Source organism: Pezoporus wallicus, unplaced genomic scaffold, assembly GCF_028554395.1.
Source record: "Pezoporus wallicus isolate ANWC-B61680 ecotype Strahan unplaced genomic scaffold, APGP_CSIRO_Pwel_v1 contig_8803, whole genome shotgun sequence".
NCBI lineage: Eukaryota > Metazoa > Chordata > Aves > Psittaciformes > Psittacidae > Pezoporus > Pezoporus wallicus.
The window spans coordinates 879,097-894,528 of NW_026635049.1; the positions used below are offsets into that span (position 1 = coordinate 879,097).

At 41.2% G+C, this 15,432-nt stretch overlaps 1 protein-coding gene across 2 annotated transcripts; it reads right to left on the reverse strand.

The window, feature by feature from the left end:
* Positions 1-391: 391 nt before the first annotated feature.
* LOC130594475 (homeobox protein CDX-4-like) lies at positions 392-14,798 on the reverse strand. 2 transcript variants are annotated; one of them, XR_008971097.1, is made up of 4 exons: positions 14,462-14,798; positions 14,188-14,351; positions 14,031-14,086; positions 8,736-8,972 (listed from the first exon to the last, which is right to left on the reverse strand). XR_008971097.1 is itself a non-coding variant. In XM_057400363.1 (3 exons), exons 1-3 carry the CDS (start codon positions 14,461-14,463, stop codon positions 1,148-1,150), a joined length of 831 nt encoding a protein of 276 aa, XP_057256346.1. In that variant the 5' UTR covers positions 14,464-14,798; the 3' UTR covers positions 392-1,147. The 2 variants fall into 2 exon arrangements, 1 of the variants encoding a protein (XP_057256346.1); XM_057400363.1 differs by lacking the exon at positions 8,736-8,972 and adding exons at positions 392-1,399; positions 4,556-4,701 and having other exon boundaries at positions 14,031-14,798.
* Between the last annotated feature and the right edge of the window lie 634 nt (positions 14,799-15,432).

Below are 15,432 nucleotides of genomic sequence, written 5' to 3' on the forward strand. Positions count from 1 at the left end.
AAGTTATGCGCATGCAATTGGTAATCATCTTGGGAAGTAGGTACCCAGATTATGCTTAAGTACTGGTTACCTATGGAATTCTGCTTAGCGTGGAAGGGATCAGCCCTTTGGAATTAAGACCCACTTAAAAACTGCTGAGAGCTTATATTTGAAGTATTTTTGTGCTTGGTCTTCCATTAATTTGGCTTCTCAAACGTTTTTAGTGCCACAATAGCTCTGAAAACTAGACTGAATGTAAAACCAGCTGAATGTAATTATTGTATCTTTATCCATGGGCTGTGCTACCCCATGAAATGCGGTTGCTTTTTACAGTACCTTAAGTTTTTAACCGGATTCCGCCCCCCTCCTTTGTCCTTTCCTGTAGGATACAAAATGAGTCTTATATAATCTTTCTTCCACTAAACCCAAACTTGGGGCCAAAAGTCAGAATTCCAGAATGCTTTTGAAACATTTGTGGTAAGATTGAGGAGTGCATGTATATTACCAGTGCATGGAGCATTGGAAATCATACCTGCCAAACCCAGAAAATTCCAAAAAGCTCGTCCCTGACCTTTGCCCTTAACATGTAGTGAGTGCAACCAGCACAACCCCGGCTTTCCATCAAGTGGGTCAGAACGTATATGCCAGGTTTTCATTTATCAAGATCCATGTGTAAAGTCCATGGAAGCGAGTACATGGAACCTGTGTGAAGATCAAAGGAAAAGGAATACACTCTCTGCCTGGGGCGAGGGACAGACAGAGCACCCCCTTACACACCCCTTACAGCTGCCCTCAGCAAGGTTGGATTGCCTGGGGCTCGTTCTGTGCTTTTTTTTGTCTGCAGTGGCCTGTAACAAGTGGCTGTAGCTGGTCCTGGCTCTCCTCCCTCCCTGTGCCTTGGGGCACAGGCTGGGCATGGCATTCCCTTGCAGAGGTACCCTGCAGCAAGGGCTCCTGGCACACAGCAGTTCCATTGTCCTTGGGAACTCGAGCTAGCCTGCAGATGTGGCAAGGAGCTCTTGGCTTACTGTCCTGGAAGCTTATGTGCACAAATCCATGTCATGCTGGGGACTCCTGCAAAACAGCTACAGCTGTCCTCTCTCATACTGTAGTGCTCCATGTACTGGTAGTTTATAGTGTTCATTCTATAGCAGCTCTTCCAGCAGCCTTACTGAGAGGCCACTACCTGCTGCAGATTCCCGTTGTGCTGCAAACCATTCATGGGAAGTGGAGGAGGAGGAGGAGGTGGGAATAAAGAACTGGGCATTTCTGAATGAGTCTGTTGGTCAGGAACTGGCATTGGGCTCACTGAGCCAGAGTCACTCTGCATAGAGCCAAGGCTGCTGCCATCAAAATGAGTCATTTTCTTCTTCATTAATTTTCTTTCTTTGGCTCTGCGATTCTGGAACCAGATTTTCACCTGCAAAGGAGCAAAGGAAGTTCTTTTCAGTTGCTAATAGAATGTAGTGTGGCCCTTTATATATATATAGGGGTCACAAAATAAATTGCAAGAGCACCAGTGAGAAAGGCAGTGGCAGACTGGGATGCCAGGGCTGCTTGCTTGTTTTCATACACTCAATCTGGCCTATCTGGTAATAAAATATTAATAAATATCTTGATATAAAGTTTTCAGTGTTAATTTTATTTTTAAGAAGGTATTTCTTTATGGAATAAGCTTTGGATTTTTGTTTTTACTTTTTTTTTTTACACAATCTAACAGAACAGTTTCATCTGTCACAGTGATGGCCAAATGAATATGAGAGTATCTTTATATCAAAAGCTACATGTGCAAGTCAAAACCTGTTTCTGGCCTATAAACTGAGGCACAAGAGCTTTGCTGTTTGGATGCTGTACATTAATTGCTTAGCTCCAATGTGTAAACCAATGGAAATACACTTCTGAGCAGAATTTCACCAGTGCACAGCTCTTGGTACACAATGTTACGTCAAAATACTGTCCAAGTGGTGCCTTAATAGCCAAGTGCCTTTTATTGCATTTCTAGATGGAGCCAGAATCTGCTTGTGCTTCCCACACTGTGCAGTTCTTTACACTGCAGTCATTGCTCTATTGCAGTTGTCTTTGGGAGAGATGAAGCAACTATTGAAGAGTGTATGGGGTTTGATTAGGACAGGACAAATGAGAATGTGAGATGAGGTTGATGAGTAATGGCCAGTTGAAAATACAGCAGAATTTGTTGAGATATGAGAGGGTGAGTGTTCTGTGACAACTGAAATGGCTTTGGACGTGAACAACAGTCCATGCCAGCTATTTATCCTTGAAAGTGGGTCTATATTGTGTCTAGTCAATGTAATAAGTCAAGCTACTTCATTCAGATATGTTGTATTTTCTTGTTTGAGTGGCAAAGGAAACAATTCTGTCACCATTTTCTAGAACCCAAAGAGAAATCAGTGGTTTGCTGAGAAATACTGATTTGTAGCTTTTGCTGGAAGCTAGAAAGGGGGAGAAACTGATGCTCAGAGGGGAAGTAAAACAGTAAGAGGTGTTAATGTCTGTGGCTACTAAATTGTGCTTTAAAGAAAACCACTGGTGAAGTCCCACACAGCATCTTAAGGAGTCTCTGGGACAGTCTCGGTGCACTTATTCTCAAGGCATTATTATTCACATTTTAGAGCTGAGGAATTTGGATACACACAAAGCTTGTGGAAATTTGAACCAAGTCTCTTTTAAGTCCCAGGCTATCATCTGAAACATTTGGGAGTTAATTTTGTGCTCTTAGTTTCTGGAATCTCATTTCAGTACTAAATTATGTTCTATTAAAGCAGTCTCAAGTACTGCCAGCTCTCCTGCATTCTGTTTGTGCTGAGGTAACCTGGTTTCACCCATGCGTTTGCCTTGTGTGCTGTTGTGTTCTCACCTGCCTTTGAATCTAGGTTTTAGTTCTGGTTTGCTATTAAACGAGGGATGAAGATCTGCAGCAGTGATCCAGAGAGAGCTGTAGTAGGCACTTCAGAGTTGTATGGCAGTTATCAAAGACTTACAAGTAAATACAGCTCTGTAATGCTACACTGAAAGCTAACATGGTCAGGTGTATCTGCCCAACTTGTTCTTTTCCTGTTGCCCTCCTTCCTTTCAGTGTTCAGTTGTGTAAGTAACTCTTCCCCTCAAGTCCAACTTCCTTCTTTCTAGTCCTCATCTCCTTTATTTCTGTATCCCTGCTATATTAGCAATGCTTGGGTTTGTCTTTTCCTTCATTAGATACTGCATCTTTCCTTCCTTGTTCAGTTGTCCTTTTGTCTTGAGATACTCATTCCAGTGTCTTGGATGTGAGTTTCTTCCTGGCATAAGCAGAAAAAAGCTTTTCCAGAAACTCATTTCAGCTTTTAGGCTGAATGCAGTGGAACTTGGGACAGGACAGTGTGAGTTCAGCCTTACTCATATGATGGAGTTGTTCAGTTTGTATGAAAGGGCAGTAGTGGGACTATAGATCAGATATTAATCTTACATTTTCCATAGTGACTTCAGAGACTGGAATTAATTTCATTCATGACATATGATGATAAAGAGCAAATATTGCAAACACTGTTGCCGTGTTTCCCAGTATATGTACTTGATTGCAATAATTTTAATTTTCAATAATGAAATCGTCTTATTCAACAGCAGATCGAGAAATACTTGGAAAATGAGTATTTGCTTCTGTGTTTCTGTGAGCTCTTTCAGTGTATGTTGTGTCAGACGGGTTCAGACTGGATGAACGGTACTACAACTGTGGGTGGATTTTGTACTGTCCTCATTAGAGCCCATAAATCAATGGTAAATCAGGCATCATCTTCAATGAATGATACTGAATAATAACTGACTGGGAAACCAGTGGTGTGATGCTTTGCAGATAGCAAAGGCACCAAATGAGCACACTGCGTCCTGAAATCTGTTCGGGGGATCCTTCAGTAAAGCTTTTAATGATCTGTTTTGCTGCGTGTTTCAATGTGCTGCATCAGGGAACTCCCCATTAAAATGGGACTGAACGTATGCTCAAAACACTGCACTGAGTGGTTTCAAAACAAATTATATGTATCCTTTGATGAGAAACGATTGTGTTTTGGTTTACATTGTGGGAATAGAAATGGAATTTGGAAGGGATGGGAGGAAATAGGGGCAGGAGAGAGGAGGAGAGAGTATGTAGGAAATATTTAACAAAAAATAAAAGGCAGCCAATGAAATGAATACCTTCAAGTGTCCTGAACATAACTTGAGCTCACTGCCATTCTCTGCTAAGACTGACTTTGTCAGGATGAGTTACAGAATTCCCATTGGCTTCAGCAGGACCAGGATTTCTGCTTTAGAAATTCCAGTGAAACCTTCTCCCTGCTGCAGCTACCCCAGAAAACCAGAGAGAAATTGGGGTAGGATTCTGTTGATATTTTAAAACTCCTGTTTCTCAGAACAGGACTGATGCTCTGTGTTGTTGCACAGGTCCCTGGTGAGAGCTGGAAGGTATTTGGGACTGAGTGTAACCAAGGCTTCCAGGCACATTTTGGTGTTCTTAACCAGTAGGTTGGTTATCTCCTCAGCAATCATAAATGCAAAGGAAATCCTGAATGGGTGATCCATACTCTACCTGTCTCTCGGAAAGTCTTAGGTTTGCAGCAAGTTCAGACTTCCTCCTGATTGTAATGTATCTGTTGTAATGAAATTCCTTCTCTAATTCTAATCTCTGATGATCTGTGTAAACCACTCGGTACTTCTCTCTTGTTCTTGTTTTACCTGTTTTGAAAGAAGAACACATTGCTTCAAGCTAGAATGTTTTTAACTTCAGTAACACAAAATATCTGGCTTTACATTGAAAAATATGTTTGTGGGCATTTTAGGCCTGATCCTCTATGCACTTACCCAGAGTAACTCCATTCAGTCTCAGTTTACAACACAGGAGGTTCATACCACCAGAGTTAGGGTTTGCCCCTTAGTAAATAGATGATAAACTGCTTCTCATATTCTTTATCAGTCTTCTTATCATCTGGGAAGAGGGAAGGTGTTCTGGCTAAGAACAAGGAGCCAGGAAACCTGGGTTCTGTTCCCAGCTCTGGTGCAAGCTTCCTGCCTGGTGTTGAGTTGCTTTGGTTTCTCTGTCCCTACAGCTGATACATTACTACCTGCTTCAAAGGGAAACTGTGAAGGACATTTTACTATATAGGAAATACTGAGAGCTTCCAGAATACTCCCTTCTTGTTGCCAGAAAAATTAATATGATACTGTGATTGTTACTGCAATTTGGAGGTTGTATTTTTCCTTCAAGCCTGGCATGGTCTATCCACAGCTTGATAACTGTACAGGGGATAGTAACATAGATTTCCAGATGACAGTTAATAGAAAAGAGAAAAAGAAAGCAATAAATGCCTTACAAAGGACATTGAACAATGATAGAGCTACAGCATCTGTTCTTTTGCAAGCATTCTGCTGCATCCTTTCAGCTGTGGGTACAGCTGAGTGACTTGGACATGGCTCAGCAGTACCCAGGCCATTAAAGGTAATGGCAAATGACATGAGCCAGTGAACACAGATGGAAGAAGCTGAAATTTTATGGGTTCCGTGCAGGATAATTTCTGAGAAGAGAATGTGTTGGGAGCCGTGAAAGAGAATTGATATGGGAAAGGCTACGGGTGCTTCCTCTCACCCCCCTTTCCTGGGTTGTTAATGTTCCTATTAGGCAATCAATACACCAGAGCTCACCACCTGCTTAAAGCCAAGGCCCCTGAGCCCAGCCTAAGGGCTGCCTACGTTGCTGAAAGATTGGATCATTGCTGTGTTAAGACCAGTGTTACCATCTCAGCTAACCACGGTTTTGCCACTTCTTGTGCTTCTGTCTGTATTTGCATGGACATCTCTGCAGATGTATGTGATCAGACTGTGAATTGTCTGGGACAGGGAATGCATTTTCATTTGGTATATTTGCTTGTCCCACTGTGGTACTGGGGGTTGTGAATGTTTGTGTCCTTAGTGGTTGCTACAGTAGAACAGCCCTCTTAGATTCAGGTTCTCTCCAGCGATGCATAAAAATCGAGGCATATTGTGGCTTGCTGTCATAGCATTCTGCTGCAGCTTAACTTCATACAGCAGCTCATGTTTGCTCACAAGTTTGAGGAACCATATTTTTTTGAGATATAATAATTGTGCTCCTCATAAGAACAGTTAATTTTGAATGGAGAGAACTGGAATGGATTTTCAGGCACTGAGTTAATAAAATTTCAGTCTTTGAGTAGATGACTGCACTACAGCACCCCAGAGCAACCATGTTCCCCTCCAGCAGAGAAAAGCTGAAGGTTTCATGTATCAGCGATGGCAAAAGTCTGATTTCTCCCCAGCCCCTCCTCCAAACTCCCCTTGCTTTTGAAGTTTGACATCAGAAAAGATCAGAATTCAATGTACAGAACTATAGCAGAATCTTAAAAGTACTTTATCCCTTGGTTCATGGTTTGGTTTTACAGGCTAACATTTTTCCCCCCATCTGTGGAGGAAGATGTGATGTCTCTTTGTTCAATAGCTGAGCATATTTAAAGCTAACGTTGCCTTCCACTTGCTGGTAGTGGATTGAGCCACATCACTTTTTTTTCTCTTACAGCATTTGACAGTCAGTACTTTGCTACTTAGAAGAATTCTTAGCTCTCCAAAGTATTACTTGCATTAGAAGCTTCTTCAGGCTCTGATCCTTTTGATCTGTTTGTGCAGATCCTAAATACAGACTTGTTTAGCACTGGAAGTCCTGGTCAGTGTGATGCTGTACACCTCTGGTTGTGGATAACAACTGGTTCACCCTATTGGACTCTCTGTAGGACTTTTCCCAGGGTTGTAGGAAAAGGTCTGTATCAGAACTTGATCCTTCAGCTTCTATGCTCCATGGTGTTCATCCCTGGGAAAGCACTGTGCATTAATAAGGCCTTTACAATGCTGTGGGCTTGAGGGAATCCAATGGGGAAAACAGGTGTGTGCATGTTTGTGTGTGTTCCTCTCACTGGGTTTTCTGCTGAGACCATGCAAGCAAAACCACTGTGCCTTCCCTGAGAAGGTTCTGCTGCTTGGCTGAGGTAGGTAATGTGTAGGACATTCACATTTCAGTGGCATTTCTGTCATTGCAAAACTTCAGTGAAAGCAGAATGAGCCCCATTATGTTTACACTGATAATCGAGTGAAAAGTGCTGCTAATTTTACAACATTATGGGAAGAATTTGAGAGTCTCTGAAGAAGAGCAGTTACTCAGGTCAGTCCACATAAATACCGGGACATTTGTTTTCATTAATTCGAAGTGTAAATTGTTTGTTTAACGTATGGTCACCCGTGGTGCTTTAATGCCTCACTTGGTATTTTTGACCTCTAGCCGATGGTTTAGTTGTGCTTTTTTCCCCTCTTTAAATGAGAATTTGGGGTCATTTTATGGGTTAAAATGTTTAAAATGTTTCCTTGATCTCCTTTGTGGTGTTAAACTGAAGTACACAAAAGAGCAACAAGGTGATCTTATCTTGAACTCTGTTCTCATTCAGAAGCCATAGACAAATATAGAATATTCTTCTATTGCCAAAACAAGACAGTAAATTTCAGGCTAAGCCTTCCTGTTTCTGGTTTGAAATGCTTTAACCCCTGTTATCTGAACAGGAGAGGGCTGGGCTTTTTGGTTTTTAAACTGCACAAGGAATTAAATGTATGTAGAAAACGGAGCTTTCATCAAATCCTTTGTGTGTGAGTAGCTTTCAGTTTATTTTTAGTAAAAAATATCTGGTTTCTTTTTGAAGGAAGATTGGGAGCTTGCACATCTACTTTCTTTAAAGTAAGTTAAGAGAACAATTCAGAAAGTAGAAAGGCAAAAGGAGAACGTTTCCTTCCTGAAAGTCAACGAGGATCAGAGAAAATTCTCTGATTTGTCACATAAATATTGTCTTTAATAGTTTGATTTCTTTTGTGTAGGGAGACAACAGCCAGTGGGAGCTGAGACCTGACAGGGTCTTCCAGAGGATGCTTTTATTCTGGCAGAGACCTGTTTTAGACTGTTAGGCCTTCACCCAAACCCTCACTGATGGCAGTGAGAGTCTTCCTAATGCCTTTGTTGGATGCTGGGTTGGAATTAGGCCGCGTATGGCATCTCCTTTCAAAGGCAAAGTACACTTCTGTTTGCCAAAGTTAACAAACAGCAGCAACAAAAGCTATCTCTAAACAGTTTAGGCCTTTAGCCTCTAAGTTGCATCTGTAGGATGGAATAGATGCACTCTGCTGCCTTCTGAGACAAATCTTCTACTGGTCTTATTTAGTGATGCATTTTATTTCTAGAAGTATTACCTGAGCAAAATTTAAGGTAGGACTAATGGGTTCACCAGAGGCAGCAGAAGGATGTTCTTCACTTCTCAGACTTCTTTAGGAGGTAATGGCAGAATTTAATGATGCAATGATAGAAGTTAATATTTTAATCCAATTCTTTAGTCAAATCCTACTCACTTGGGTGACTGAAACTACCAATGTATCACTTCCTATAATCTGGATTAATCTTTTGTGAGTGATATTATTTTAATAAGCAATATAGTGTCAGCTTTATTGGAAATGTGTTCTGTCAGTAGCAGATACTATGGAATTGCAAGTGGCTGGAGAGGTTAGTAGTATTTGGGTGGAAGAAAAATGAAACAAAAGAGCTTTGAAGTAGCACCTTTGCCTTTGTGTTGGGGGAGTGGATTTCCTGGACTTGATGAGCTGCTTGAGTTTTGTCAGAACTCTTATTTTACAAACAGTGACTGTTGAAGACTATTGACTGTTGCCTCTGGAGGGACAAGAAATGAGACATTTCAGACTTAGGAAACTTGTCGTGGGCTGTAGTTTAACAATCCTGCTCTATCACACTCTGGCAATTTTTGTGACTGACCAGGTTTTGAGCTGGGGGAAGGGAACAGTTTTCCCATTGGTCATAAAATTCACAGAGCATTTCTTCTGAAGACAATAAAGCTGGGAGAAGGCCTCTTTATTTGCTGTGAAAATCATCACCCTTTCCGGCAATATAACTCCTGAAGAAAAGAGGGAGAAGGAAGAGACAAGACTGCATATCAAAGCAAAGCAAAGTGTTAAAAGGGTCTGTTGCCTCAATATGACAGATAGGCCTCAAAACCTCAGACAATGTAGCCAGGAAAAGGAAAAAAAAAAACACAACTCCACCATCGGACCTCACAACTAGTTTACAAAGCAAAATAAATTAGCATCAGAACTGGCCCTGGCCTTTTTCTAGTGCCTCCACTCTTAGCTTTTCAGGAATATTCTTCATCTACCTCATAAAATCCAGAAGCTCTACCTACTTTAGATAGAAGATGTCCTGGTGTAGAATAATATCAGATGATGTTGGATTATTTACAAAGGATTGTAATCTGGATTCTGTGGTTTAATGTTTCAGAGGAAGTTAATGTCTGTACTTGAGGACTGGAAGCTCGCTTAAGTCAGCTCAAAACATGAATCAGCTGCCTGGCCTGAAGACATGCTCGGTTCACATCTGTATCTTGATGTTTGTTAAGAGATTAGTGTTAAGTTTTTGAGCTTATAGATATGGACTGTCAAAGATCAGGCCCCAGAGTTTTGTTTTGGGAGTCTCTCTAGATATTTAAGCACTTTGGAAGTGTAGGAAGAGAAAAGGGCAAATTCTCCCTAGTGTAACTTCACTGGTTTAAGTGAAGTTGTGAAGCAACAGTAATTTTAAATAAGTCTTGAAGATGGACATTGTGCTGCATGTGATGTTCTGTAAAGTTACATCAGATAAAGCCTCAACCAAACCATACCAGGCTGCCCCTGTGTGAGCTTGGTCCAACCTGTGTAACATGAATGACAGTGTTCCTGCCAGGAGCCTTGGTGCCATGAGTAGGACTGATGTTATTACGAAGTTAGGTGCATAAAGGTGTGTGAAACATGGCAAAATTCTGTTTGTATTTTCTACGTTTGTTCCTCTTACACATGTCCAGAGAACCCATGCTGAAAAGAACAGAAGAGGTTCATAGAATTGGGACCTTTCCACAGACTTGAAGAATTTTCCCTTCTCTTCTGTTGACTTCTATACAAAATGCTAATGCTTACAATTTTGAATGTGTTCTGCTATTCTGTACTAAAGCTCATTGGCCAAATTCTGTCTTTCACTTTGCTGGTGTAAATTTTTGTATTCATCATGCAGAAATAACTGACTCTAAAGCAGAGTCATTTTTATCACCTTTAAACAAGGATTGGACAGACCTCCCGGTATGGATTTTGTTTGGCAGAAGATGCAGGTGGATTTCCAAGTGGCAAGATGGGGGAAATCCCATTGCCAAGGACTGTATAGACTAAAAAGCAAGTGAATAACTGAATGTTTTTCAAAGTGTTGTATATTCTTCAGGCATTCAGCATTTTGCAGGAATGGCCTCTTAAGAGACTTGTTTCTCCTCCTTAGGTTTGAGGGAATATAACTTCTTCCTTCAAAGACTAGATGCTATATGTTTGCAGCACATTTGGTGCTGATGCTATAGCACCATCATCAGAAAAACTGTCTTGTGCTTGCAGAGCTATTTTTATGGAACGACAAAGATAGGAGAGCTGTCACCTATGGGAAAAGCCTGTGCTCATAATCACTTCACCTCTGTTTCAAAACTTGTTCCCTCCCTATTTTATGATCATGGAAGTGCAGTTCTTAAGATGTACTTTTAGCTTTGTGAGCAGCTTCTCATTGCTGCTGGAACTGCCTGGTACTTAACTGCTCCATCTTACTGTTTTGGGCACTGGTTTACCATAGATGTATGTTGTTTTCTCTCAGAGGCAAAAAGTAAAGTTTGCTCCTTTGTGAGTGATTGCAGACCTCCATAAATGCATTGAAATCAACAAGAAGAGATTTGTAACTTGTTCTGAGGTGATTTTATTCTACTCTCCATCAAAGAATTTCCCTGTAATTATGCTTTGTGTGCATGGAATTTCCACCTCAAATGTGCAGTTGCTGTGGCTTTGTTCTGTTCTGTTACAGTGACTAGTTGTCTTGGCTTTGCTTGCTCTGTTAAACTGGGGCTTTAGGAGAGGGCACAGGACCAGCGTAAGGGTTAGAGAAGGGTCTTTTCCCATCTGTGTTCTTGGTTGAAAACAGTAAGCAGTCAGTGTTTCCTCCTTCAGGTGTTTGGAGTCAAAACACATTTGCTTTATCCTCTATCTTGAGCACCCTCAAGAATGCAGTGACTAAGCACTGGATCCTACCTGCACTGTGTTTAGTATTAAGTCCCAGTCCCTCCAGTTCCAAAGTTACAGGGAGAAACACTCGGACATTCTTCAACCAGAGGGAGTGATGGTTGAAAGCTTCAGTATTCCTGTAACGCTAAACTAGAATGATAGGCTGGCATTAAATACTGAGATCTTCCAGTTCCAAGTAGCATAACCTCAAAACCTTCACTGAATACCAGTTGAAGACATGGTTTTACATCAGATATTCTATTTAAAGTTGCAGAATAAGACTTGAAATCATTTCTTCTTTTGTTTCAGATTAGGTGTAGGTAACAGAGTATTGAAAGACCTGGAGGGCCTGAGGCAGTGGCAGCAATTTCAATCAAGTGTTTTGTTTGTCATCTGTCAGGTCCTGAGGCCACAAAGCACGGGTAGGAGAAGATAAATCATGAAATCTCTGGAGATGGAAACATCACTGGTTCTGCATCTCATTTCTGTAGCTGCTCCAAGTCAGACTACTCAATGTAAGTAATGAACAAATAATAAAATCAGTGTGTCTAATTTCTGTTCTGATCACTTCAGGTAAGTCTGAGCCTCAGTTCTTCCATCCTTAAGAAGAGTGGCTCAAATCTATTTACAGGGAATAACAGGGAATAACAGAAGCTAATAATAATAGGTGTGATTCCTTCACTCTTGCCTATACAAGACCTTTACTGACATTCCTAAAGGTTTGCAGAGAGACAGAAGGGTAGTGCTCAGTGTGTGCATACAGCCTTAGGGAGTAGAAAATTCCATCTAAGAAAATGCTGAGGGGTTTGATCATGATCCAGTAAAAGGAACAGACTTCAGTGAAACAGATCTATTGGCACTGAGCATTCCTGGCCTAGCAAATCACAAGAAGAGGGGAAGAAGCAGCAGAAGAATTCCTTATCTGGGATTTTCCCTAAAGCATGACCCAATAGCCATTAAATGAATGATAGACTCCCACTAACTTCAGAGGTCCTTATGCTGGCCTTTGGGCATTTGGGAGTGTATGCTACTATGACATGCTGATTTCTTCAGCTTTTCCTGAAATTAAGATGCTCAGTGTCTTGTTGGCCCATTCCAGAATAGAGTCCCACCACTTCCTGTGAATGCTCTGCCCTGTGCAGGCTTGAAATTTGGAAGGTTAGAAAGCCCTAAGCATTTTTCTTGAGCAGACAGCAGGCAGTTAGAATGTGGTATTGTCTATTTTCAATATATATATATATATATATATATATATATAAATAAAAATCTATCTCACAGTGTATCCACCCTACTAGAAAAGGGACAGCATAGACAGGTCAAGTAAGTCCTTTCTCTGAAAGACTGCAGTTTAAATCCACAGGAGCAAAAGGCAGGTGGAGAAAGAAGAGATGAGAGGCTGGGGGGTTATGAGCAAGTGTTCTGCCATCTGTAAATCACAGTTCGTGAGCAGTTCCATTGCTCTTGTAAGGGATACTCAAAAGTAAGCTGTTTTTTATAAGACCAACCTCTTTTGTCTTTGCTCAGAGTATTCAGTGAAGAACAAATCTGGTTTTAAAATACCTGCTGCTTCAGCCACCCCAAAATTCTGTTTACCCAGAGTAACAACCTATTCTGATTGTCCTGTTCACTTCTGTGGACGCTCTGAACTGAAGTTGTGTGCAGCAGGATTGAGGATAACTCCGTCTGTCCATAGAAATTAAATGCATCCTTTTAATACAGACAATTTTTCTATACAGTTGCTTTCATTTTTCTAAAGTCTATCTAAGCAATTGCTTTTCAATCAGAGATTGATTCAGTGCTTGCTTTGAAAACTATTATTTACAGGCATGTGTGGAACAGAGCTGGGGTGAGAGGAAGGGTTGAAGGGAAAGGAACCTTCTTGAGATGTTAACACTGGAATACTGTGAGCATCTCTTTAGGGGAAGCATTGAGCAGCCTTAATTTCTACTGATCTCAGTGCATGGCAAAACTGCTCAGCACCTTGGAGGATCAAATACTGTTATATAGTGCATTGGGCCTCTGTTCTTTTCAGGCAGTTTTCCCTCTTTTCTTTCTCCCCTGTCTTGTTTCTTTTTTGTTTTTTCCTATTCGTACAAGTTGAGGGTTTTGTTTTAGGGATGCTCTATGTTTCTCTTTTTTTCTATTGTTCCTCATGACAGTCAAACATAACCTTTTCCTCTTGCTTAATGACTTACTGCTTAAACGCAATTGAAGAATTACACATTGGAGACTGAGCTGTGGCTGTATTAACTGATTGTGTTACCAGGGATCTCTATTCTTGCATATCTTGAGAGTTACTACTACTGAGTGAAGCAGAGTTTTCCTTATCACTCCTGGGTTTAGAGCATTGACTCAGTGTTTGACCTTGCAGATCTCATTTCAGTGTTCTGAGGTTTAGAGAAGTTGTTTCGAATATGAAGCCTTACTTCCAGTCTCCTAGTATTTATATTTTACTTGAACTTTTCATATATATTTCTAAAACTTGAGGAAAATAAGCAAAGTATAGGTGAGTGGTGTAAAATACAATACTTTTATCATTATTTCTTTCTGCAGACATGCTGCTACATTCCAAGTGATAGGATTCCTATTTAAAGCAGTTATTTGATATCAGATTTTTTTTTAACATCTCTGAAGTGAAAATACTTCTCTGTCAAAAGACTTTGCATTTGTCTCAGTATTAAAGGTCAACAAAGAAATATAAGTAGTCAGCAAATCAAACTCAGCATCCAATAACCGAAACAACATTTAACTGCTAGAAAAAGAATCCTTCAGAACAATTAGGATCTATCTTTGTTACCCTGGACACTTGCCTCTAAACAGGGAACCTGGCAAAAAAACCCAAACAATGCAAAAGCAGCAAAATCTCTTCTCAGCATAAAACTTCAGTGCCCTCCTACCTGTGGAAGTGGATTGCACCGTTTTCCTCATCCATTCATAAGAGCTGTGCCTTTGGCTGTTGGGAGAGATTTGCTGTGTATTAACTGTATCTACAGGAGGTAACCCCCCAGATCCAGCGGGATGGAGGGAGCTGTAATCAGCAGAAGTGTAGGAGACCTGTCCGGGAGACGAGCTGTTGATCTGAGCAGCAGCAACTGTGCTAGAAGGTCCTGGGCCGTAAGCGTTCCAGTCCTCCCTCTGCGGGCCATAGTGGGATCCCCAGGTTCCCGCAGGCTGGCTGTGGGTGTCCAGAGCTGGCACATGATGGTATCCCATGTAATCTGGATAAGACGGAGTAGACACAAAGTTTTGCACTGGCAGGTTGTTGCTGCTGCACCTTGCAGATCCTGGATACATGCTGGTTTCTTTATCCAAAAGGTAACTCACATACATGATGCTCACAGCCTGGCTTTGTCTTGCTGGGACATCCTGCTCCTCACAGTGTGTGTTTGATCTCTCTTCCCCTCCTCTTTCTTTCTCTCTTTTCTAGCCCTGACTGGCTCTATAAATGACTCATGCTAGCCCTGATGTCCCTTTACTACACATGATTAACAATGGTTTTACCAGGTGCTGGTGGTAACAGTTTACTAAGGTCCTGCCTGATGTCACAGATAACTGCCTGCCCCAAAATTACATTTGCATTCAAATGAAGGGCTGACCATGCAGGCAACCCCACCTTGCTGCTAGGACTAGTGCTTCCTTTCTCACAGATCCTTTATGTATCACCATCCTGGTTCTATACTTTTGAATGCAGTTTGAAATCTCTTAGTCTTCAAGCAGAGTTGTGTGTGTAGTTAACCAATAACTATTCAGACAGAAGAAGTAGTATTTTTTCCTGAGGAATACATGTCAGAATGTAACTTCAGGCCCTAGGTTAATAGTGAGTTAAAGCCTGGTATCTGCTGGGCTGGTAGTTCTTTTTTTACAAGGTGCTGTATTATTTTAAACTGGAACACTAAGGACCAGTTCAGTCTTTAACTGCAGCTCTCACACAGTTTCTCACTTGAGCCCTCTTCTTCAGCTCTTAGTCCATGTGGGAGGGCACTCGGAAGCCGCAGTAATCCTGCTGATTTTACCATTACAAAGGATATACAAGAAGTCTCATAGTCATTTTGAGCATTTGTTCATAGGAATAGTCTTGTTGATGTTAGCAAGCCTATTCATGAGCTGGCTGCTTGCCACAGCGATTGAAGTGTCTCTGCTCGACCTTCCAATGTTAACAGAAAGAGAATCTGTTATTGGGAGAATGCAGAATTTGTCACTTTCTCTGTGTCTTGTGTCTTGTTTGTGATATTGAAATGAGTGGTAGTTTTCCCTAAAGGTTGTTCTGTTCTCATTGCTGTGCCTGTTTGCAATAAGTAG